The 25,751-nt window shown below is 48.9% G+C and overlaps 1 protein-coding gene across 4 annotated transcripts in view; it reads right to left on the reverse strand.

Annotated features, from left to right (window-relative positions):
- Positions 1–510: 510 nt before the first annotated feature.
- ARHGEF6 (Rac/Cdc42 guanine nucleotide exchange factor 6) overlaps positions 511–25,751 on the reverse strand; it is a 41,308-nt gene continuing 16,067 nt past the window's right edge. For 3 of the 4 annotated variants that reach the window (XM_069811459.1, XM_069811461.1, XM_069811463.1), the window contains 17 exons: positions 23,354–23,424; positions 21,829–21,923; positions 20,181–20,276; positions 19,183–19,305; positions 17,757–17,895; positions 15,733–15,792; positions 13,415–13,561; positions 12,435–12,521; positions 11,375–11,453; positions 10,471–10,604; positions 10,064–10,189; positions 7,225–7,245; positions 6,325–6,418; positions 5,259–5,348; positions 4,344–4,443; positions 3,410–3,464; positions 511–2,874 (listed from right to left, as the gene is read on the reverse strand). In XM_069811459.1, coding sequence (XP_069667560.1) covers positions 2,734–2,874; positions 3,410–3,464; positions 4,344–4,443; positions 5,259–5,348; positions 6,325–6,418; positions 7,225–7,245; positions 10,064–10,189; positions 10,471–10,604; positions 11,375–11,453; positions 12,435–12,521; positions 13,415–13,561; positions 15,733–15,792; positions 17,757–17,895; positions 19,183–19,305; positions 20,181–20,276; positions 21,829–21,923; positions 23,354–23,424 — 1,658 coding nt within the window. In that variant the 3' untranslated portion in view covers positions 511–2,733. The remainder of the gene's footprint in view (positions 2,875–3,409; positions 3,465–4,343; positions 4,444–5,258; positions 5,349–6,324; positions 6,419–7,224; positions 7,246–10,063; positions 10,190–10,470; positions 10,605–11,374; positions 11,454–12,434; positions 12,522–13,414; positions 13,562–15,732; positions 15,793–17,756; positions 17,896–19,182; positions 19,306–20,180; positions 20,277–21,828; positions 21,924–23,353; positions 23,425–25,751) is intronic. The other variant, XM_069811460.1, reaches the window with a different exon arrangement.

The following is a 25,751-nucleotide window of genomic DNA, read 5'->3' on the forward strand; positions in this document are numbered from 1 at the left end:
TCCTCCTGGTTTGGCTGCGGGCTGAGAGCGCAGCATGTCTCTACCAAAGAGTTAAAAATACCAGCATGCAGGAGAGGTCTTGTCCAAGTGGTAGACCAAAGGAAATCCTGTCACCACACCTAATCGCCAGAAAAAAAACTCGAACAACAACAAAAAAATCTCAAACAGGCAGGAAGTCACTTATCTACAGCAACCCGCTGGTGCAGCGGAGAGCAGCTAGTTCTCCATAAAGCGTCCTTGTTCACAGAGTGCAGGTGGAGCTTGAGGGATGGAAATGTATCTCCTTCCCATTGGACCAGGCGCCCTTCCCTGCCGCAAGTCTGGGTGATGGTGGGAACAACAGCCCAAGTGCCAGCATCGCCATTTGCACCAGTATCCCCACCAGCATCCAGTAAATCGGAGGGTGGATGATGCAGCCACGGGTGTTTTGAGCAAATCAGGGATGCCCAGAGCAAGCACTGGCTTTGCTTTTGTGGTGGAAACAAAGGAAGTAGCACTGAGAGCTAAGAAGCGATTTTTATCCTTCTTTATTTGTTGAAAATGTCAATTAAAAAACTGTTCAAAATAAAAACATGTTAGAAAAGTTGAACTTGCATAAGTAGTTACAGTAAATAAACCTACATGACAAAGATAAACTGGAAGGCAGCTGACACAACATCCATCTAAAGACACTCACTGGAACCTATTTACAAAGCACTGTAAACAAAGTAAATATGGAAACATTGCTGTCCATCCGGCATGGCTTCTTTTCCTTTTTATTTTGTTTTCTTGTCTTTTTTGGCTTCTAGCTCTTGACAAACACTTGATCCAAAGTGTCCCAGTGTGCCCTCCATCACATTACATCTTACAAACATGCATATGTACACAGCACAGGTTTCAACTAAACCGGGGGGCAGCAGGGAAACATTTCTACCCTCTCCTCGGAGTTTAAACGGCCCTTGGTTTGCTTCCTTGCACTGGCTGCACATTGCGAGCCTGGTCCCCAGCCCAACTTTGGGCAGGCAGCAGGATGGGTCGATGCCAGGGTGTTTGGGCATGGCATCCCAGAATAGCAGCTTGAGCTGCTCGGTGTGCAGCAAAGGTTGTTATCCTGGAAAACGATTAACCAGCACAGCAGGGCTTGACTGTTGACCAAACTGCTCAACTGTGTGCCTGGGCAGGGATGTGGGGAGCTGCCATCCAGCTGGGATGCTCTGGAGATGGCAAGTGTAGCCAGAGCAAGAAAGACCTCTGGTTTGTCCTAGAAACAGCTTAGATTTAAAAAAGGTTTCTGTTTATACTCCTTGTGATGTTTTGGAGTCTAGCTCTCCCCAAACACCATTTGCTATGTTGGGGCTAAATTTTAACTGAGAGGAGGGAGTTGTAATTATTGCCTCTATTACGTCCTTCATGACCAATGTAACGATATGACCGTAATGAGCTGTGGTGTGTCTGCACACCCTGGGACCATGCTGCCCTGTGATATACGTAAGACTTATTATTAACTTTAACTGAAGGTTACTTTTATAATGCTGCTAAGGAAGGAAGGAAAACATCAGTTCTAAACTAGAGTATAACACCAAATAAGATGAAGATAGCCGATACATATGCATGTTGCCTGTGTGCTGTGTTCGAGGAGCTGTGCAGGGATCTGGAAGGGTGTTGCACGTCCTTGCCCCAGGAGCGTTTCAGTTCTTGTCAAAGCATAAACATAAATATCTTTCCTATCCCAAGAGAAAGTTCCTTTTTCCTAGCCGAAAGCCCCTTTGGGGCGATGGGGGGACAAGTGGCTGTTGGCTAGGTTCCCAGCCTTTGGAAAGGAGCGATGGAGAGCCTAACGTGGGCAGAAGGGAGCAGGGAACCAGCACACTTGGGGGTTGGTTTTTGTTGTCAAGCAGTGTTTACATTTCATACAGAGAAAAGCATGTCCTGCAAGGGGAAGCACAGCAAAACTATAAACTCATACGATACCTGGACACTCAATGTGAAAAACCAGGGGGTAGGAGTTACAAGTCATGCATAAGAAAAGGGATGGGGGGGCAGAACAGCAGTTACCTGTTGTGCTGATCACGAGCTGTTAGGAGGCAGCACTGTGCAACATACCTTCCCATGCGCTCTGACAGGTGCTCCAGATCTGACTTCCCCAAGGAGTTCAAATGTCTTCATGTTAATTGCACATTTTAATCAGTATCAAGGCCACACGGGAACCACAGTATTGCTGGGCTCTAGTTCGCTACAGTCAACTAATGGGGAAAAAGAAGGTGGTTGGGAAAATCTTCCCCAGTTGTGATTATCTGAAAAGAGGAGCATGGTGCTTTTTGGTTTCTGCTCAATGCCACCTCAATAATGTTTTCATTCAATAAATAGGTACCGGTGCTTTTGAAAAGAATGAAAGCATTAAAAAGTGCTTAAGCTTCCTCTAGGAAACTGCTGCCAAACCCTCTGTGAGTGGCAATCATTAGCAGAGTTTGTATTTGCTCCCAGTAGCAGGTACGGATGAGGTATTAGTTGCTGCAGATGAATTGTGAATCATGGACCGCTTGCTTACTGGTTTAGTTGTGATCGATTGTTTCTGGTTTATTTCCTTATTGGATGGAAGAAAAACAATTTTTTTTCTCCATTACTTTTTTTTTTTTTTGGTAACAAAATTCCCCAAACCAACAAAATAAGGAGCAAGAAGAGGCAAAGGATCCAGTTCCGCTTCCCGAAAAACACCTGAGGTCACAAACCACTGCCAGCAGCTTCTCCCCTAATTCAGGCAATCAGGGATGACTTGCGCCCCGTGTCTTCCCTGCCACACTCATCCGTCTGCTTCAGCAGCCTTCTAACCAGCTTCTCCAAGTCCTTCCTGGATTTAAGCTCTTCCTCCAAACACTGTTTCATCCTTTTGTTCTCCTGCGAGGGGAAAAATAAAGGAATAAAAAAGCAGTTAATGCCCATGCACTTTACGCAGCGAGGAACCTCCGTGCGCCTTGCTGCCGGGTGTCCCAGTTACTTTAAGCAGGCAGAAGCATCCTCCTGGAAACCTAATTTTAGCCTGGGTTGGAGGGCCCTGTTCTCCTGGGGAGGTCTCTCCCACTTCCAGGCTTGGGGCTGGAGGGAGGAGGATATATTTCCTCTGAGTCTGCAAGAACTGGTATCCACCAGACCCCTACAAAATGAACAGTCAAGTTGAAAGAGCTTTTAGAGTAGGGAGAAAGTTTCATGTTACCACCAAGACCTCCTGCTGGCTCTGGTGCTCAAGGGACTGTGTGGTGAGCTGATTCAGGGAGCTAAACCAGGAGAAAACTAACGCTGATTCAGGGAGCTGCAGGACTGCACCAGCATGAGCAAGACTTTTCCTGGGCACAGATCAGTCAAGGACAACGACCTGGCGCAGCCTGGCTGGCTTTTGCTCAACTCCTAGCACAAACGATCCCGCTCAGATTACCTGCTTCAGTTCTTTGACTTCATCTTTCAGTGCGTAAACCGTGTCAACAAGGCTCCTGCAAAAAAAAAATGCAAAAAAAAAAAAAAGAATAAAAAGAGCTGGAGTGCAGCAAAACAGCAACAGCATGGGAGCTTTTGTGAGCAAGGCACTGATAAGGAAGGTGCTTCCAGCTTCTGCTTTGCAAGCATCAGGCTGCTGCTATCCCTGCTGCCTGTGAGAGGACTCTGGAAACACAGCCAAGGAGCATTTATAGGCCACCAGACCAAAATTCAGGGCTCTTTTCTCAAAACTCAAGATATATTCATTGTTCTGCTATCTTTCAGTTATCAACAAAGGACTGTGGCTTTGACTTCCTTGTTTATGCTACTGCAGTAAATAACAATGCCTTTAAAACTGGAAATGCCCGAGCATCTTTTGGAAAATGGCCTTGATTCCTTGAGGTTATGCTGCAAAAAAACAAGCATGAAAGGAATGCACTGTCTGGATTACAAAAGGAGTGGATCAATGCAGTCACCCAAATGCTGAAGCTACATAACAGGCTGGGAGCACTCACAGACAGGGTGCCAGCCAGGCTCCCGAGGGGTAGCACTACGTCAGTGGTTAAAAAAAAAATAGCCACTTGTTTGGTTCTGTCCTCCCTGACCCCATTAGCTACATCCGGATAAGCCCTGGGACTCGATAAACTGGCTCTCGGGACCCAGCACACAGACTCCCGGAGGGCTACGGCCACGTCAGAGCAGCTGGGAAGGCGGCTCTGTTCTTAAAAAGGGACAAAATAGCAACTGAAATAGCCCGGTGGTTCTTGCCAGGACTAAGGCAGCAGTCAGTGACACCAGCCCTGCTCCTCTGCAGAGATGCAGGAGAGGGCATTGGTTTTTAATGTCCTTCCAAAAAGCAACAAGGGGATCTGCAAATGGAGAGCAGCTGCGCTTACTTTTCCTCCGTGACAGTCTGGCCGTTGCTTCGTGTTTCCTCTACGATGATTTTCTCTTCCTCAGGAAGAAGGACTTGGGGGATGGAGTCTTTACGGGAGCCTGTGTACAAGAATTACTCATCAGGAAGAAAAAGGGAGACTTGATGACCTGATGCCCAGGCCACTCCGGAGGCAGCACGGCAAATGCAGCCCTCGTTCTCCCCGCTCCTCTGCAAGCCTGGGGCAGACTGGGGACGCAGGGGCTCCAGCAGCCGCCAGCTATCTGCCACGGTTAAATACAGGCTTATACGTATCGCCAACCTGGAGCTAAAGCAGCTAGCGGAAAGTTTCCAAGAGTGCTCACTGCATCTAAAGCTACATCATGACTTATAAATGAAAACATTCGATTAGGGTCAAGAGCTCTCAGAAGAAACATGCCCCCCCTTTTTAAATGTACCATTATTTGATAGTTCAGTGATTTAATTCGACATCTCACCAGCAATGAAAATAGTTATATTTCCAGAGTTGAAGATGTTAGATAGGTTCTTATGAAGCAGCTTGTTCTTAAACACTGCAGCTGATTAAGAGATAATATTCATGCTTCCTTTCTAAAGCTATATGCAACCTGAGATTACCATCAGGTTTTCAGTGCTGACAGCCACAGGCACTGACTAGGTTTGCTTAATTCCTAACAAGCGCTGGTGAAATAGCTGTGTCTCATCTGCCCTCCTACCTGCTTCATTCTCCGTGTTTAGAAGAAAAACAATGGCAACTAAACCACTAGATAGATGAAGCTCCCTTATCTTGAAGATTGAACACCACACAGTTTCCTAGCATGAGTCTCGTTGCTGTATGATGCAACCATCTGGTTTTTCCCAGAGGGGTTATCAGCGTTGCAGGCAGAGTATGAACTAAATAATCTGGTTGTGTGCCCACCTGAGCTGAGGGCTTGCTGGAAGCCTGCCCCGGTACAGTATGCCTCGATCACCTTCAGGATCTGAGCATCTTCTTCCAGCGCAGCAGTACCTGTAAAACATTGCAGACAATAGCTATCACAAAAACCAAAGTGCTCTGGCTTCATCTCTCCCAGCCTTTGCTCACAAGTCCCTTAAGAGAAGAGTGTGCTGTTTCCTTGACTGACACTATCTCTGGGACTTTGCCTAATTTCTTTTTGAGGTCCTTTATATTTTCTGGCCTTTGCAATGTCCTGTGGCATTGAGCACCATGACTAAACGGTATGAAAACGCACTTTTAGCTGCTCATTTCAGCAAAACTCAGGGGGTGATGCCTGACTTTGGGTGCAGGCAGCACCAGGAGATGGGTAGGCAGAGGAGCCCTGCTGGGAGGGATCTGGTACAGACACAGGAGAGCAGGACTTGGAAACGTGAAGTCTCAATTTCCAGCCTTAGCTCAGTGCTGTCTTCTTGAGGAAGACAACTGACCTTCAGTGGCAGCTCACTGCTGGGCGACCACGGCCTTTCATATAAAACCCCTGAGGAGTGTCCCAAGTGGACTTTAGGGAGCTGTCAGGACATCCCTCTTCACAGGTTAACACCTCTGCAGGGATGGGGCCTTTTTTTGTTCCCTGATCCCCCATGGAAACTGTTCCAGGACCTGCTGGCATGGCCAGGTAAGGGTTTGTCCCAGCTCTCAGGCATATTTTGATGACTGTTGATGTGCAGTTTTACTGCAGCTTTTAACCACGTGGAATTAGTTCCTTGGCTTTGTACCCAGAACACGACCACACACAACCCATGACCTTGTGCTAGCAATCACGAGGAGGGTGGTAGCATGTCTGGCAGTCATAACTGGGAGGGGATCTGGCAGAGACTGAGGACCGGTGCGCATCCAGAAGCCTCCCTTGCTCGGCAGCACGCAGGCTTGCTCACAACGTGAGCATCCTGTCGCATCCTGCACCGTAAAAAAGGCTGTTCTCAAAGTCCTGCGGAGATCACCAAGTACACAGAAACCTCCAAAAAAGAGAGAAAAATACGACACTTACTTTTCCGAATAACGAACTCTTCATCAGATGGTTTTCTCTCGGTTTTCCTTTTTGGAAGAAACTTCTTCATTGTTTTTGGACTTTTGCTGGAATCCTATAGAGAAACAGACTCCTGTGTTTAACCAGAACCAAAGGCAGCTCAAACAGCGGAGCAGCGCAGCTGAATGCAGCTATCCATGTTATTATGCACAACACTTTAGAGAGCTACAAAGCAGACAGTGACAAAGTTGGGCAAAATGATGTTTTTTGCCTTCCCTGTGTGCTAGTTGTGGCCCACTGCTCCCAGGAATTGCACCTGCAGGTCTGGGCCAGGACAAGCTCCTCTAGCAAATTCAACCCTCGGCTACAATCCTTTAGCCAAAGAATTCAAACACATTCACAGCACTTTTAGTCTGCTTACGAACTCTGTGGTCTTTGTTAGAAAACCCTATAATGTTGTTTATTTCCTTGATTTGATTTCTGATATAAAACAGTTGGCAAATAACATTGTTTCTAAATGCACACAATTTGTTTGAGAGTATAAATCCCCCGTACACATAGACAGAGAACAGACAAATACACACAAAGTTAGTGTTTGCTATGACTCCACAGGTAAGAAACACACGCTTTTATCTCCTTCACTGAGTTACAAGTCTTGCTGATTTGGAGAGAATTAGTGTATTAGTAGATTACATGCAATATGGATTTTAAGCAGGAATAGAGACATGCCAGGAAGTTTAAGTACTGTAATACTAAATCCTTCTTGAGAGTTATCTCAAAATATATTTGCCAGTTGCTACTGACTCTCACAATAACTTACTGATACAGCCAGGCAAAATTAGGGTCATGCAAGCACAAGAAGCGTGAAGAGGAACAAGCATTCTTTGCCACGGTAAGCCAAAGAGATGTATCTACCCTTACCTTTAAGATATAAGACATCCTCTACAATGAATATGCAAAGAAAGAGAAGATGAGTGTGAGAGACTGATGATTTTATTGACCAAGTCCATTAAATCCACAATTCTAAACCACATTTAAATGTTAGTGTTGCGATTAATGTGGCACACCCTCCGTACTGGTTTTAGAGCACTATCAACATGCAAAGGAGCACGGTGTCATGCAAAACTGAAAAAATTACATGTGAAACGCATGGTAAGTGGGCATTAATACACTCTCAACACGTCAAAATAGAGAACATGCCTCCTCAGTTAGTAGTAGGTTTCTGTAGATGTTGGTTGTCTAAGAGAACAGCGCTTAAAAATGCAGCACCTCTCAGCGCCCGGCTCTGTCTGAGCCCCGGGGAGCAGCTCGGGGTCTGGCCCCGAGTTCAGCACGGGTCCTGGGGTCTTCAACCTATCCCAGCTGGGATGATGGGATGCTCTACCCACCCTGGTGACAAGCCCCCAGGACTACGTCTTCTCAAAGGGGACCTGCCATCCTCACTGGAGACCCGACAGCATCAGGCATCAGCGCAGCGGCATCTCCCTGCTCCGCTGGCAGGATGGGGAGCTCCCTGCACACCCTGCGGAGGGTCCCATCCCAGTCCTGAATCCAGATGTTATAAACCCTTCACCTAATGCAAAGCAGGCCACTTAAAACAAAAGAAGTAGAAGAAATCATCTGTAAATCTTTTTCACTTTGCTAACCTGAATCCGGACACACCGCTTTACTCACAGCACCTGCTCTGTCATTTCAAATGATTACTGGAAACAGAACAGGAAAAATGACCCAATTTCAATGGAAATAACAAGAGTGCTGTGCAGTACGCAAGCAGGTTCTGGGGTTTCCTGAGCACAGCTTGGTACGAGGAAATGCACAAGACTCTGCCATCCCATCCTACACTACTAGAAGCCAATTAAAGTAACACTGGATGTCTGAAAATCTCTAATCTTTTAATCAAAGTCTGCCACTCCCTTCCCTGCAAATTACCTTTGAAATCTGTATTCCTTCATTACATCTTCGTTATAGGAGGGTGACATGCACCAAGCTGTTAGCATAGCTTATTTTCTGCCCTACTTTAAATTAAGAAATAATACAATGAAATAGGAGTTCTGCTTAGTGACTGACCATCCCAGAGGGAGGGACGATGCAGATCTGCTTGGGCCAACAACTGAACTTATTTCATATTTGTCATCACAAGCTCGTGTACACGAGTCCCTCCCCTGAGAGGGGAGCTGCCCCCCAGGCTCCGGCTGGACCGACTGGGTACCAGACTGCGCCTGCCTGCCCAGCTCTGCTCCAGCTCTGCTGGACCCGTTGGCCTTTGGGTTTCCACCAATGTGGCCAACACAGCCCGTTCCTGCACAAAACCACATTTTTGGTCCTTTGACACCTTGCACGCTACCATCCAGCCTGCAGCAGCATCCCACCCCTTGGGGCTCCCTGCCTGCTCAGCCTCTGCGGCAAAAACATCTCACCTGGTTTTGACACAGAGAGTTTAACTCCTGCTGTGTGCGGCAGGGGACAACTGAGAAACTGCAAAGGACCGTGGCATTAAAGATACCACTCAATCTGTGGTTTTGGCCTGCTTATAAATAAATATCAGCCTTGCACTTTCACACAGAAAAATTTCACCTCTACTTCATGCCTCTTCCTCTATTTTAATTCACCATGCAAGGAAGAAATGGTTTAGTCTACGTTAGGGATTTGGACCATGCAAAGATTAAGGGTCATTTCCAGTCTGCTTGGTTGGTTTTTGAACAATTTAATTCCCAAACTGAAATGCGTTGGTTTACAAATTTTAAGAAATAAAGGTGACAGAATGCCGTGAGACTACCTAAAATCTCTACCTGCAGCAGCAGACTCACAGCCCCCCCAGCTACTGGGCTCTCCATCCCTGAGTGCTGGGGGGGGCTGGGAGGGTCGAAGCCCCCCTCCCCGTCCCCATCCCCACTGGGAACCCGGGCAGTGGTGCTCCCAGGGCTGCTGTACCAAGAAAGGCAGCTGACTCAGAACTGGAGTGCTCGTTCAGTACGGGGAACATTACCCAAGTTACTGGTGAGTAATCCCAAAAGTTTAAAGTGAGGCAGGGAAGAAGAGCACTGCAGTTGCAGCAGGGGGTGAGAATCGGAGCTGGGTTGTATTTTGGGTTTCCCCACGCCGCCTCCTACCTCCCAGGCTTGGGGTTTCTGCGGGGGAAGCGATCCCTCGGGCTGCTGCCTCCCAGCAGAGTATGGGTGTGTAAAACACTTGGGTGGGCGGCGAAGGAGGGTCGAGCCCCACGGCTACTGCAGCCACCAAAACACGAGAAATATCAAAGGGCCTTTTTCCTCCTCCTCTTGGTGCAGCATTGCTCCTCGATCCTGCAGCTCCGGCTCCGGCAGCGCTGAGCCACTGCTACGGCTGGAGCTGGAATACATCCCGGCAGGGAGCCCAGCTCCCACCCACGGCTCAGACCAAGGCAGGAGGAGGAAGAGGAGGAGGAGGCAGCAGCACCACTGAAGGACGGCGCTCAATAGGATGCGTGAGGCTGTGGGACATGCCACTGCAGGACCGGTGACATCCAGCAGCTGAGGGCGCTGGCTACAGCAGCCAACAGCAAACATCAAGCCTGCAAACACGCGTGCTCACGCTTCACTTGCAGCACAAAGCCAGCCGCAGCGACAAGCATCCGTCGCAGGACTGGGGCAAAACTTGGCAGAGTCATTCCTCTCAACAACCCCTAACCTTCTGTGCCCTCGCTATGGGATAAGAAACCCCCCCACAAGCACTAGGGATTGCCGTGAAATCAGGGTCCTCTGCAGGCACGAGGGACGATTACCTCTTTGTAACTCAGCGCTGCCGACGGTCTGAGTGGAGGAGCAGGACGGAGGCAGCTCAAGCTCCAGGGCTTGAGGATTTTGGGGGGTTCTAGAGGCCCACGGATCTGTCCGGCCGAACTAAATGTCTGAGAAAATAGATGAGAAGCAAATGAAGACTGTTAGCCACCGAACATGTAGAGAAGCAGAGGGGGATGGAGAAGAGTTCACTGTGAACTCCTCTGAGACATCTAGGTTACAACAAAAATAGGGCAGATTACATGTAAAATGGGACAAGCATGACACAGTTACATACAAAACTGCCGGATGTGTCTTCCAGCTGTACACATTAGCTCCATATCAAGGTGCATTGCTGACACAGAGACATCAGCCAGCGCTGGTTCCTCAGCCAGGGAGGTGAGACACTTACCGAATGAGCGCTCCAGGACTGCGTTTTGGATACCGTGTTGCACGTCCCTTTGGTCAGCCTTTGCAAGTGGTCCAGCCATTCGTGCAAGTCCTGGCTGGTGCTGCAGGACACGGTGATCCGCTCCGTCATGTTCCCTGCAGCAGAGGGTTAGATAAGCGTCTTTAGCAAGCAGTACAGACCCAGGAGGAAACACGGGGTGAGCTCAGCTCGGCACAGCAGCAAGCAGCTCCTCAGTTTGCAAAGTCCAGTGGCTGCAAAAAGGCCAGGGCAAAGATGTGACTGCCCATCCTGCTCTGGGCACCCAGTGCCAGCCAGTGTGGGAGCTGCACAGAAAACCTAAGGGAACTGGTAAGACTAATGTCTGAGGAATTACTTCATGTTAAAAGTAAGCAAATGCAACATTTCCACGATTAACAGAACGCTGACGCCAAATACCACCAGCATAAATAGCTGCACTGCAGCCAAGGCACTGAGCATGAAATGACTGTGTACAGCTACAAGTAATGAGATTAATCAAAGGGGAAAATTGGGAGGAACATTAGGAAAGCTACCTGATGACCATAGCCATTAATCTGTCAATAAACGAGGCGCTCACAGCTGCACGGGATGGATGCCAGACGCAGACGGGGCACACACAGCAGAGAGCAGTGCTACTGGGGCAGGAGATTTGTCCCGTACGAAACACTATTGTCTCCAACAGCAGCCCAGCGCCAGAGACAGAGCTCAAGGGCATTGGGAGGTTGCCTCAACCAGGAGGGAGATGGTCAGGAACTCAGACAATGCACGGTAAAAGAGCAAAAAGACGACCATGGCGCAGTGGTTAGGGGGAGGAGGAGGACCAGTACCTCCAGCGGCAGCTGCTGGTTGGACTGGGAGGATGGCCCCAGGCAGGGGCCCCACTGACCTGCGATTTCAAACATGTGCTCGTTCCCTTCAGCATCTTCCAGCTTTGTCAGCGTCATTCCTGTCAAAGGCAGCTTTCCCTAGGAGAATTGAGGAGGAGTCAGTGTCTGCATCTGCTTCCCAGCGGGGGTTGTTGTGCTTGTTTCTGCTGATTCCTTTCTCTTTAGGAATCGCCATTAAAAACTAATTTGTGAAGGCTTCAGACTGCAGGAAGAGTCTCCTTTAATGTATGGATCTAGACTTCCCTGCACAACAAGGTCAAACCCCCCTGAGAAGAGGCTCCCATGACAACTGAGTCATGCTGGCTCATCTGCCACCCTTTCCCTTCACTAGGTGCAAACCCTTTTACAACCAAGTCAGGAGGATCAACTTCCCCTGGTTTTTCTGAAAGCCTTCCCTGTCCCTCTGTTTTGCATACTGAACTGCCTGCTCACCTTGCTCCCGCTGGTCCGTGAGGTCAAAACCCCAGCCAAATCCTTCCCAAATCTTTCCCATCTCCCTTGCTTATGACAAATGACACGTCAACACAAGAGCATCCTTTTCCTGGAGGCAACTGGAGAAAAGCCAAGCTCCCAACAGCCTGATTCCAGCCATTCAAATGGTAAAACACAAGAAATGCAGAGTTTTGGGGTGCCTCATGGAGGGGAAATTTTGGGCTCTTTACAGTGGGCTTTATAGTAGTGAAATATTTTCCAGAGACAGCACAACACTGAGAGCTGGCTGGCTGGTCGTGTGGGGCAAAACCCTACAGCTGGTCAGGACACCTTACACACACACACCCCCCCCATTCCTGAGAACAGCATGTAGGACAACATGCTGCGAGGGTTTTTTTTTTCTAATTTCACAGCATTCACACTTACCAAATGCTGTTTAACCAGTTGGCAGCACAAAGGCACTAAGCAGCCTGGCACAAATGGTAAAACCAAGCCCTGGTTCCCAGCCTGGGGCATTTGCATCACAACAGAGAGGTTTAAGGAAGCAGAGGATTTGAATTTGACAAGAGCTATCTGATTTCCTTTTTCACACCTAACGCCTTGCAACTTGAAATTAAGCATGCTTACCTGATAGATGAACCCACTCATCCGTGGGCTTGCAGACAGCATCAGCAAAACGTTTGAAAACAACAAGAAATACCGCTCTTCTTTCTCCTGCAGGGATAAGAATTTAGGTTAATCCAGTTTGCAATGCAATCACAAGCACTTTCCTCCAGCAAACTGAACCTGTTGCAGCTGGAATCACAGCTTGCGAGAGATCACCCCCAAACCAATTATTTTGGCTTTTTTTCTTTACAGCATCTCATTTCAGTACTAGTTTTTCCTGCATATGTTTTTGTCTGCATCCTGCTAATCCTCTTCCAATCATTTCAGAGTGCCTCAGAAGACCAAGACCTTACGTCCCCCAGCATTTCACATCCCAAACAAGACTCTGGGACCAGACTCTATAGAGCTTTGTTTTACAGGTGTTCCCTTCCTGGGGAAAAGTTGCTACAGCAAGCAAGCAATTCAGTGATAACAGGCACTTTCCCACACCAAGCATGCAGTATGCATGGCTTTAACACCACTGGTGAAGGTCTGTGGCAAGCACTGGTGTGATGCTTTAGGACCAGTAGCACAAGAATCCCTCCAGTTATTTCCAAAGCGCAGTCAGCTCTGGAGTGGAACGTCACAGCAGCTGCTGCGCTGTGCACAAAACATGGCAAAATGGTTATGCTAATGCACACTTTCAAGTCACTCTCATTTCTCAGAGTAAGTCACAGAGGGGAAAGAGGGAAATTAACGTGCTACACGACACTGAGATACTTCTTCTGCTTGAAAAGTGTGTCACCAAAGGCCTGAAGCTAAGCCTCCAGGGTGCCTGACTCCAAAGACATGCACAGTTCCATTGCACAGCTTTTCTCCAGGTAAAATTATTTATCAGCATTATTTGTCACCGCTTTGCTGGCCTGGAGTGCGAGTAGCTGCCGCCTAGTATCACTGATCCCATGGGCAAGGAGGGATTTGGACACAATGTCTTTAGCCAGGAGAAGGACCACCGCACTCACCTCACTTCCCCCACACTGTACCATAACTTGGGACATGTAGATGATGTTTCCCATCGTTTTTATGTCCTCTCCTTCCCAGCGCTGGATGGATTCGGAAAGGATCTGCAGTTCAAGTTGTTTCCTCTTCCTCAGCTCCTGGCATTGCGACTGGGAATCACAGTAGGGCGCTTCATTAGCCGAAGGGCAGGAGCAAACCCAAACCATCCCAATGAAGATGGTTTCACCAGCAACGCTCTCACAGCCACTTGGGCTCAGGGTTGGTCATGTCAAGGGATCAGGAAAGCCTGCTTTGGCTCTATTACACAAAGTTTGTTAAAAAAATCACACCCTAGCGATTTAGGAAGTAATGAATACATTAAAATGTCAAAGAAATTGCGAACTGCACTGAGGAAACTTTTCTTTCCAAACCAGTCCTACCTCTGAGAGTACAGGGTCACATTTTCCAAACCAAGACAGCCGCAGAGTTAAATGTCTCTAATTTTGCTGCTGCTTAGAGAGATTTTGCCCGTTTTGCCCAAACAGCAAATAAAGTTATACTTGCAGCAATGCAAAGCCCCCATGAATCAGATGGGTGGATATTTTCTAACCAAAATTTGCAAACCCAAAAGCAGGACTTGGCGCAATATTTCGGCAGTGCAGTAGCGTAGCACAAAAAGCTTTTGAAGGTGCTGTAACTGAAAAGACTGCAATGATGCTCAGCAGCTGGGGACTGGTAGAGCTCCACGGATCGGCCAGTCCTTCAGCAGCTTTCTGCAGGAGAGGACAATGCTGACTGAACAAAGACAGCCCTGCAAATCCGAGCAAAACTTGCTTTAACTGACCCCTCTGCCAACAGGGAAAATAGCTGCAAAGCCAAACCCAGGCTCAGTTTTCACCAGCTGCTTGGTTTTTTTCCAAACCCCTATTTCTGACCGAGATTTTCCTCCTTTCTAGCTCAAACCCTTTGACTACCCAGATCTTCAGAGAGAGGCTGCATTGGATCTAGTCTGAAAACACACAATTTTGCACCAAACTGTGGGGGCTTCCTTTGGTTTTGCAACTGCTGTGTGCTTCAATGGCTCCCTGGGTGTCCAAATTCAACGTTCCCAGGATGCAAATCCATGTAAAATCCATAGCAATCCATCGCAGTCTGTGCAGAGGTGCCACTGCAAATCACGGTGGCTCCACGGTCCCTGCCCTGCCATCACTCAGGAGCCTCCCTGGTCCTACCACGGGACCACGCATCCGTCACAAGGGGCATCTCTGCCCATCTAACCTCAATCCGCACTGAACCTCTTTAGTGGTATCATAATTACATTACATTACTCAGCACCCAAGTACATATTTCAAGTAAAACCGTCCATCACTTACATGCATTCCTAAAGATTAATGACACCTTGTAATTTAACTGAATTATTACCCTATTATCTACTAGAATAAATGGAAAGGGAGCCCAGTTTCTAAGTAAATGTAACATGATCGCCCTTTCCTGTTTTCTATGAACTTTCTCCTCCCCATCTTTTATCTGCACTGCTAAGCACCGAAAACTTGCATCTGCTGTGCTAAGGAAGGAAGTTGGACCACATCTGGAGTGGTTATAGTGAAAGGTATTCAGTGGCTACAAAGCGAGAGAGACTATAGCTTTTTTAATAACTGAAAAAACCTTTGCTGGGTAAAACCTTTGTGCATGTGGATGGCTTTTCCCCCTTTTTTTCATCTCAGTGCAGTAGGACTTTGAGGGGTGTATGTAACACAGCTCACAGAAATAGGTTTGTTATCTCTGACTCATCACTTGCTCTGCTCCCTGCCGATGGCCACGGCACCCGGAGCCACAAATTACCTGCAATATTGTGAAAGCCTCCTGATGCTCGTGGAGCAAACCTCAACAAAACGTAGAGCCGCTCAATGGGCTCAGAGGGGACCTTCCTGCTGGCAGCAGCAGCAGAGTCAGACACCCCTGTTAACCTTTCACAGCTCATCTCAATGAGCAAGGGGCGGTCTAGTTTCAGGTGGCAAATGATTAGGGTATGGAGGCAAAAGGAGATGAAAGGGACCCCGCTGATACCACTACCCACACGTGGCTTTCTGCAGTGGAGGAGAAAGTCACAGATGCTCTGTCTCTGCTGCTGGGACCACGGTGCCAGCGTGCGATTGCTGAAACATGCAGCCAGAGGGGCAGCTCTAGGCTCGAAACTTGAAATTAAGATTCTTTATAACCCATCTTTTCCATTCAAAAAGACCTTTTTTTTTCTAATGAGGAGACAAATGTCAGGCTTGACTCATTCTTCATGAAATGCAGCCCTGAAATGGAGCGCTCTATTTTAAGAATTGCCACCTACCACAAGGGACTTGAAGGATGTGACGGCTTTCAGAACCTCTTCATGATCTGCATGCGCCTCCTAGTGAAGGAAGAGAAAAATCCCTCAGCCACCAGCACCAGCACCAGTACCAGTAGCAGCACCAGCAGCCGCCCTGTGCAGCACCCACTGCCCCAGCGCACCCAGGGATGCAGAGCTCGCAGGGTGCTGGGAGATGCGGGGCTGAGGGTGCAGACCGCATCGGCTGCCGGAGAGGGCCAAAATCCCCCAGGGACCTTCCCCACCACCCAGTTCAACGTGACATGGTGTAAAGCAGCTATGCAATTCCTTGATACCAGTTTAATGAGTGTAAAGCAGCCAGAGCAAGAGCAGATACAATTTTACTTAGAACAAACTCGGCTTGCAAAGAAAATCAGTCAAAAGAGGCAGAGGTGCAGGGTGAATTTCTGGTTTCACCTTCAGGAAGGAAACTTCCATGGGCATGCAAGGCATTCCAGCCATTGCCCCATCAACGGTGCCGTTTCCATGGGCATCTATGGGAGCTTCACCTCTGGGTTTAAGGGGGGGCACATCTGAGCGGAAAGCTTTTGGCCAGGTAGGGGAAAGCAGTATGCTGCCCTTTATCTTTGACCGTAGCTGCATGCTAGTACTCTCCTAGCACCTTCTCCTGTATCTAGGGCCCTACATCATAAGCTCCTCACCATCCAGTCCTCACGCCAAGCAAATCATAAGGTGTCTAGGTTGTGACTGAGCTGTCCCTGCGGCTGTCAGAGGCTGCCTGGGATTGCTCACCTCTGAAGCCAGGATAAGGGCTGCCCTGAACATACCGGCCCCATCTCCAGCTGCACAGCAGTGCAGGGAATGCTATGGTATACATCCACACTGCCTACATCTATATTGCATACATCCATACTCCTCCCACGGCATCACAGCTTAAACCTCAACCCCACTGATTCATGCAACAAAACCCCCACACTCAGCTTAGAAACTAAGAGAAATAGGTGATGTGTGTGTCCCTGAATACACTGCCGATCCCCGCAGAGCATCCTGCAAAGAGCACGCTGTCTCTGTACCGGCGTGGTGGCTGCAGCCAAGCTCAGCTCAGTCCCTGCAGCTCAGCTAAGCCAGGTGAGAGCGGGACAGGTCAGGTCCGTAGTGTGCCTACAGTGCCAGCTCTTATGCTCTCTCCTATGCAGAAAAACCCCTGGCTCAAGCGCAGAGGTTTTAATCCTCTGACTGGGATGTGGATTCGAATGATCATGGCTAAGTGTGCTGAGTAATTAACTAGTAATTAATACTGGAAGAGGGAAAAAGCAAGCCCAGTTAAAAATAGACTGTTACTTCTGTTTTCTTCACCTCCTTGCATCCCCTGAGGTTTGCAGCCCTGCAGCTGGAGTGCACCAGCAGGCAAGTAGCAGAGCTCCAGCGGCAGAGATCTCTACAGTTCCCGGGGGGGGGAGAAATGTCCTAAAGCAGATCTGCCACTCGCCGAGGAAGTCTCTGTCCCCCTTCGCTGCTCTCCCTGCTCCCAGGCACTCGCTCCTCCACCCCCGTGTCTGCACCAGCTGCCAGATTTCTGTCTGCCTGTGCGGCTCTGCCTCCCCCCCAGAGCAAAAACCTCGGGCGAGGGGTGGGGATGTGCCTGCGAGCTGCAGGAGCCAGTGGCCAGGCATGGGAATCTCATAAAATGATAATAAAAACACTGATTTATTACCCGCTGTGCCAATAAATACCAGCTGTAGCCTGACCCTGAACTCTGCTTTTACTTGTGCTGGAAACGGCCCCTCTTTGAGGAAGGGCTGGGATGAAGAGCAGGCAATGACTTCCCACAACATCCCCCAAACTCCTCCACCACTTTCCCGCTTTTAACCTGACAGGTAGATAACATCCCATGGAGGTGGGACACCTTCCTTGGAGGGGTGGTAAGTACTTTTAGCAATGTGGTGCTCAAATACCAACGGGCAGAGGTGCCTCTTGCAGCTCGGGGGGCAGCTCTTGCAGCATCAAGGGGTGCAGCCTGCCCGGCAGCCCCACATCCCACCTACCTCCATGTGCCGCTCCAACTCCTGCAGCAGTGTCACATATTTATCCAGCCTCAGGAAGGGTTTGCTGAGGCTCGTGGTTAAGATGAGAATGCCTGGGTTGGCCGCACCCTGGCTCTCCATGAACTTCTCCAGCTCATCACTATAAATAGAGAGAACAACAAGAAGGAGGGCTCACCACCACTGAGGGCTGTGTTTTGCTGCCTCCCACGCTCTCCTGATGGCCGGAGCTCTTGCTCCGAGCTGTGCCTTTTTAAAGGCAGCCCAGCCTCCCCTCCGAGCACCTCCTGCGGCAAACCCAGCGGGGCAGGCAGGGAGCTGCAAGCTTCCAGCCAAGCAAGACCCTGCTCCCCAGGGACGCAGGGGAGGATGCTGTGTGGTGGGAGGTGTTGGTGTGCACAGCCTCTGGGGTATATCGGTGCTGGCAGCTGGTCCCCAGGCACAGGGCCAGGCGTCTGGTGGATAGCGTGTGCTGCAGGATGCCACAGCAACGTGCTGGGACCCTGTTGGGAGCCGTGACGCAGGTGCCAGCGCGTACATCGCTCTGGAAAACATGGCTTGTGTGTGTCAGCACATTTGCCAAAGCTGATTCTTTGATTGATTTAAGAAAAGGGGTCAGACTGAGGAACTACGTGAATGAGTCATTTACAGGAGCCAAGCCTTTCGCTAGGCTGAGTTACAGCTGGATTTCAGCAGGTAAGTAAATATATTGTGAGTTCCCATTACAGAATGGGAAGACTTTAACAGTATGGCCAGGGTCCTGGCTTTCCCATCACTGCACAGAGGACAGCTAAACTGCATTAGGGATGTCATAGTTGTAGCCTTTTTGCTTGGGATGCTCTTTAGCATGACATTCCACAAATTCAAGTGTCTACTCAAGTGGGACATGTTGAAGGAAGATGTTATTACTGCAATCTACCAACAACCCTGCAAATCAGCCATTTGGTTGAATAGAAGCTCAACTATTAAACTGGGTAATTCTGGGTGACCTGATGACCACCCTCCTTTTGCAACAATGTGCCCCACACCGTAGTGCCACAGGGGGACATACGCCCATCTGCAAGTGTGTGAGCACTTCAGCAGTGGGTCTGAAACAGCATCTGGGTCCCTTAGCGAGTAACAATCACAGGAGATGTTACTGAAAGGGCTGAAGTTGTCTCTGTTTTACCCAAGGTAAGAGAGTCCTGTGAGACAGGACCTGTGAAACCAGCTCTGAACACAAGCAGCATGAGTTTTGTCCATGCTGGAGCTCCAAGGCTATGTTGAAGAGTCCAAAGCCCCAGCAGTTTCCCCAGCAGCAGGATCCCACATTATCCCCTTGCCCTATTGTCAAAATACAGGTCAAAATCCATGCAAGGCCAAGTATTAATAATAAAAGCAACTTTTTAAAGGAGGGATTTCGGTCTGAATCTCCTCCTTCATCACTCACCTGTGTTGCGTGAGGACGTTGACTGCAGATGGGTGGTTAGCACAGTACGTCAGGTACAGGGAGCGGAACTGGGGCATCAGGTTCATGAAACAGCCTCCCACACGCTGCTGGTTCTCAGGGAGCCTATGGATGCCAACACACCAGCCACAACGTTAAGCCTCTTGATCTGCACCCTGCAGCTACAGCACTCGCAGGTATCTGCCCAGGAACCACCGGCTGCACGGGGACATTTCCAGGTCACCACGTAACTGCAGCACTGAGCAATATACCCATGCCTGCCACTTGGGGAGGAGGAGGAAGGACATCCTCAGATGTGTCTGGGTTTCTGTGGTGCGGACAGTGAGTATCACAACCTGTTATTAGCCTGGGACAAGGTGTGACCTACACTGTCCTCTCGCACAGCAGAGCTGCAGGTGGGATGCTGTAGCCCACTGCAGCTGATGGAAGATGTGCTGGAAAGAACTGGGCGCAATGCGGGAGTGGTCCCACTGTCTGTGCTACTCATGAACATGAGAGAGGAGATGGAGAGAAAAAGAGAAGCCACAGCCCGAATGTATTTCCAATATTCAGTCTTTTCCCCATCTCTTTTAAGCCCTTCCAAAGGAGAGGCCAGGCTAAGGCTGAACATGTCTGCCAGCCTGCCCGTGGGAAACTATCACCTCTGATAATTTGCTCTTTGCTCTCTGGCAATCCCCACCTTCATGCCTGCCAGATCTCTCACCCTGCATGTGTCTGCATCTTTGGTCCAGGTACACTTTCATATCAGCTCTAGTGACACTCTCATTCAGCAGATGCCTTAACAGTAGAAATGCCGGAGTTTCTTCTACCTTCCCTCCTGCCAAAGCACTACCTGCTGCCTTTCTTCAATCCTGTTATTTTCTTCTATATTTAACAACTCTAAGACAGCAGCCAGGATGAACATTAATGAAAGTGTCTTTCCATTGTTTTTAGCTGCAGTTTAATAGCTTAACAACCTCAATGCTATGGCACAAGCTTACTTTGCAACTTCTTCCAAGGCTTGGTTCAGTGTTTGCTGAAATGCAGAGATTTCTTCCACATTTCCCAGCAATGATGCGATGTCCACAGCGCTGAGCCTAAAAGAGTCAAATCGCCAATTAGCATCAAAGAGACGTTGCTCTCAGGAGCACCCCCATGGTCTTTGTAAGCGGTCCTTCCAAAAAGACCCAAGAATTTGCCTTTCCCCAGATACATCATCGGACATGGGAAAACACAAAATCCATGACTTGTGAGCTACAGACCACAGCCTCCCAGAGAAGATGTCTGCTGTCAAGGATTATCTTAATTGGATTTTAATCACTTAATCACATTAATCTTCTCAGATGTTTAGCTGTCTAATAGACACGGACAGATGGGATTTCAGCCAGGGGTGGGGAGGGAGGTGTGTGCACAGACACAGAGACAGCTTTGTCTTCAGGGATTTATGCTGCGGGTTTTCCTACGTGAGGAGGGTCCTACAAAGAGGCCCCTCAGGTAGATGTTCCTTTATTCCTTAAGTGAGGTTGGATTTTTCCTAGCCAAAGCTAACATGTCTGCTTCTGTCATCCTCAGAGCCAACCTCAGAGTCACTCGTACCACCCTCATTTAAGCCATTTGTCACCTACAAGGCTGAGAGCATGAGAAATTTTCACAGCTGAATATATCCCACATGAAGATTTGGGGAAGGGAAGGGAGATTTAAACACAAAAGCCTTAAGACACCACTGTCCTATCTCTCTGGACTGGCCAAAGTCTAAATATCTGCCCTCCGCCCCTGATGCCCCAGGGCTGCCCAGTCCTCCCGCAGCATGCTCAGCCGGAGGGACCCCGGCCCCAAAGGCAGCTGCATGGACAGAGTCACCGAGATGGCACCGTTTGGAAAAGACGACTATAAAGCTGAAGCAATAAGCAGGAGGTGAAGTTAACTGCGCTGGGTCTTTTATGCAGGGTGAAACTATCAATAGGAACCTGCAGATAGGCACCACTGCGCTGCCTGTGAAAGGACAGGACGGTGTGTGCTGCCTCTGCACCAGCATGGATGGAAAATGCATCGGCTTATTTCTGCCGGTAAGCCCTGACAAAGTCCCCCAGTTGCCCTGGGATTGCTCAGGCTGTAAGGTATGGCAGCATGCTCTTCCCGAGCACGGAGGTACTTAATGCCGATGGCTGTGCAGACGGGGAGACAGGGGAGTCACTTCTTGCTCAGCAGCAGTTTGGATTTAGCGAGAGGCAATCTAACCGCAAAGAATATGTGTCATCACGCACGAAATGAGGAGATGACTAGGAGATGCCACTTGGGGCTGAGAAGTCACAACAAGGCAAATTACAAGGGGAGAAGCCATGCAAGGCATACCGCCAGGAAAGACGCATGCTGGGACAGCCACACACGAGCTTGCAGATGGGATGTAACAGCCAGCCCTCTACCAGATGGAAATGCCCATCTCTAACACAGCCCAATGCCTGCACGATCACTGAGGAATAGGAAAGAGCAGAAACCTGTACAACGTGCGCTTTTATTCTGGTTCACAGAGAAGCTGTGAGGCTTTACAAGAAGAGCAGTAACAGTCCCTAAACATTCAAAAGCAGGGAAGTAATGAACTGTGGTCGATTTTACAGGGTTCTCTCCACCTCAGATGCCCTTATATCTTACTTATCGTAAGACTGGAGGGGTCTTAAGTAAGTTCCCAGAAGTGACTGTAGTTCCTTCGCATAATCTCGTTCTGTTTCCAGAATATTTTGCAACACCTAGGGTGAGAGACAGAGCACTGAGTAGATCTTTGTACTAGCAACTAGTCAAAGGAACATGAGATCAGCTTCCAAGTGTGGAAAAGCATGGAAGTGTATTTTAAGTCCATAAATTACATTCGTTAATGCAGAACCCAGAACACTCAGGAAAGCCCTGGGGGGTCCAAATTTGGGATTTTACTTTGCAAACTGGGGGAGGCCTGGAAAGCAGGTGTTAAGGGCTGCTCCTTCTTCTCTGGCAAAGCATGAAGACAATGTCAGTTCAGACCAGAGTTTAGTATTTGACCCCTGAGAGGCTCATGCCTAACCCTGCATGCATAACTGGCTGCCAAGGTATGCAAACAAATGATTTGTGCATGCATCCTGGGAGCACCGTTTGCACGAAGGCAGGCAATAATTTAAACGCAACAGTGGCCCGACCAAGGACGGCTCCCGCAGCAGCTCAAGCCAGGTCACAGCTCACTTGCCACTTCAAGGACGTGCCAAGTTGGGTTTGGTCCTGCTAATCTATCTCAGCAGCCAATTTGACTCCGGCAGCAGGGTAGGCAAACCCACTGCCTGCACGCTCCCAGTTAGCACTCAGGTTTCTCAGCGTGGATGAGCTTTGGAGACAGTGGAGGTGGTTCCCAGCTCTCTGGACATATTGTTTCTGCTTTGCTTTGCTTGAAATATATTTAGTCATGCTGATGAGCACGTTTCACCTCTGGCACCAAGAGCCAGGGACGTTCACATGCAGGCATTTTAACTCTCTTACACCGCGGGGTTCGCTCTAGCCTGGACACAGCGGGAAGGTACCTGCCCCCCTTTTCTAGACCTCACCGCTCCGGTAGCAAGATGGTAGAGAAGGTGACGTTTCTCCACCCCTTCTGCAGCCACAGTTCATAGCCCGGCATGCTGACCTGCTCCAAAGCCAAGCCCAGTTAACAAGCCAAGTTGTGAGCCGTGGCAGCTGCCCCTTCCCTGAGGTCTGCAGCTGCTGGCAGAGGCACAGGGCAGACAGCTCGGACTGTAACACCTCCAGCCAAACCCAAGAAAAAGATCATGGGTCAGAGCTCTAATTTGGCTTGCTTCATGCCATGACATTATCTCCCCATTTTTATCAAAGGGAGATAGCCCACAGTCAATGGCAAGGACTGGACCAAAGACATCGTGCCTTATTCCCCAACACTGATCTCAAAGCTGCCGCCCCTGCTTTATCATCTCAGTCGCCTACTTTGAGTCTCTCCTTTTGACATCTTGCAGCAACTTCCATTTGTGGTTTATTGTCTCGACAGCCTTGAATCAAGGAAATGGCAACAGCTGCATTTAAATACAGAGTCACATCCCCAATTGTTACAAATTGCTTCAATGATTTCTAAGGGAAGGAGCCAGTTCAGAAGATTAATAATATGCTAATTATTAAAATGTATGATCAGCACTTTAAAACTTACCACAGGGTAATAATTCTTTGTCAGCTGAGTGCTTTCGAGTCCTTTTAATGCTTTGGGAGAGAGTGGTTTATCTGTACAAAAAAATACATCAATAAATCACAGTGCACAGCTCTCATTATTCCAGCAGGAAAAGTCACTGCCGCATAATGTTCAGCAAACCTAACTTCACCCCTGCGAACACAAAACTTCAATTGCAGGGTGTGTTTGCCTGCTTCAGAAAAACTAGGAGCAAACCAAAGGCGTGCATGACACTGAAGGCAGCCGAGCAAGTCGCACCAGAAGCACTGCGCGGCGTCTGCCAACTAACTTACAGGTTTGCTCTGAAATCTCTGGCAGCAGCCCAGTGTCTGGCACTGTTTGGAACTACAGTGTGGCTTCACCCGGCCCACAAAATTTGGGTTTTAAAACTGCGTGTCTATCAGAAATGCTGGATACAGCGTTTTGTTCCAGGTGATTCACAAGGCACTTGAAGCCAATGCCAATCGATATGCTGAACCCTGATCCCCGCAGTCATTTGTGATGCAAAAGCCTTCTCTGAATAAAGGTAGATTTGAACAAAAAGCTCCCACAAACCTGGAAGTCAATTCTCATCTTGTGCATCTGCTAAATCCCTGCAGATGCCTCCAGCATGCTACGCACGTGCACGCACACACACGTCCACAAGTCCCTGCTCCATTTTCCTTCCCTAGAGAAGCCCGTTCCCTGCCAGCAGCACAGCTTTGCCAGCTCTCCCGGCACCGCAGTGGCCCTGTTACCCCTCCGGACTGAGACAGGTCAGCAGCACAAGGCTGCACCGCCGGCCCTGACCACGCTGCACGCCTCGTACCAAAATGCCTCTGTACCGTGCGGAGCAGCCAGTCTCTCCTTTCTCCCTGCAATCGCTCACAGAAGGCAATTACTTTCACACGGATAGCAGGGGAGAAGCTTGAAATTGATAAATTTAGCCCCTGGAAACCGCAGCTTGATGTATTGTCTAATTATTGCCCTTGCAGAGTTTCCTGTCACTTCCAGCTGGGAGCTCTGTGCCTCATTTGAAGACTCGGAGGAGCTTTGCTCCATGCTGCTAGTTATTTCCACCCAAAGGGCATGCTTAGGACACAGTGGAGGTACAGACACTGCTGAAAAACAAATAACTCCATTTAGAGTGACACGTCTCACACTTTGGAGGCGAGGAAAGCAGCTCCCGCTGGCTTGCAGCGAGGGCTCCCCCCACGCTACAGTCCCCAGGCAGCGGTCCTGGGGCAGGAGAGGGTTAGCTGATGGTTCCTGCATCCTTCATTTACAGTACGACCACACGTCCCGAGCAAGCAGAGATGTGGGGAATGAACCCTCCTCCCATACGAAATGGGTGCTGGAGGGAGGATCTGGAGGGAAAAGCTCTGCAGATAAAAAAATCTGATGGGCTCCTACATCAGGATCAATGGTAGACTTGTCCTTCGCTTCAATGAGGTGCCGTTATTTCATGCAGCTCCCATCTGATTTTCCCCATAGGACTGAAGTTTGCTCTCCTTTTTTTAAAAACATTTCTCTTCTCCACTCACTGACTCAATTAGCGATTCCTGGGTTGTGCCAGACAAGCCTTCAGTCTCTGCTGCAACGTCCTGCTCCAGCTCAGACATCATTTCCCAGAGGGAAACAGTGGGAGATGAGATATCCTAACAACGATTTTTTCATTTAGATTTAAACAAAAACTGGCCTAATTCTGAGCACTCACTCATTAAATTTATTCTTCTCTCCTTTGCTTTTTTGCTTGCAAGTGTGGGAGCAAGGATGTCTAACAGGGGCTGTACATTTTGCAGCCACTTTGCAGACCACTGCTGATGTCTCCCAGTGTTTGAGGCCAGGGCTGATCCTGAGCCATAAAACCAGCACCGAGCACACAATAGGTCTCTGTCTAGGGTAAGCCCTCAAGGCACATTAAGGAATTAAAGTTGAATTTTGAAAAAAAAACAAGTTTACTGTCACACAATGGCCTCAGAAGCAGAATGGGATGAGCTGCTTGAATGGATATGTAACACTACAGGGCAGTTAGCCAGGGGCATGCTTCATGTCATCACCACCCCACATCTGGTTAAAATCACATCGCAGAAATTGTTAAGGACACTCAAGACAAAGCCCAGTAAAGGCAGATGTCATCAGATGGATCATCCCCTCCCTCTTCCTTTCTCAATATCGCAGCAGAAGATGCATCTGGGGGAAAATGTACTATATGAAACCAACCATCACTATGGACAAAACCGGGGGACTGTTCCCTGTGGCCATATAGTTTTTGTTGGTTTCCTCACTGCGACCGTGAGCATCCATTCCACCACTGCCAGAAATGGCAGGATCAAACGCAAATATATTGCCTGACCGAGGTCTCTAACAAAAAGCTAATTCTGTGCTCAGACACTGGAAG

Source organism: Haliaeetus albicilla, chromosome 23 (genome assembly GCF_947461875.1).
Source record: "Haliaeetus albicilla chromosome 23, bHalAlb1.1, whole genome shotgun sequence".
Taxonomy (NCBI): Eukaryota; Metazoa; Chordata; class Aves; order Accipitriformes; family Accipitridae; genus Haliaeetus; species Haliaeetus albicilla.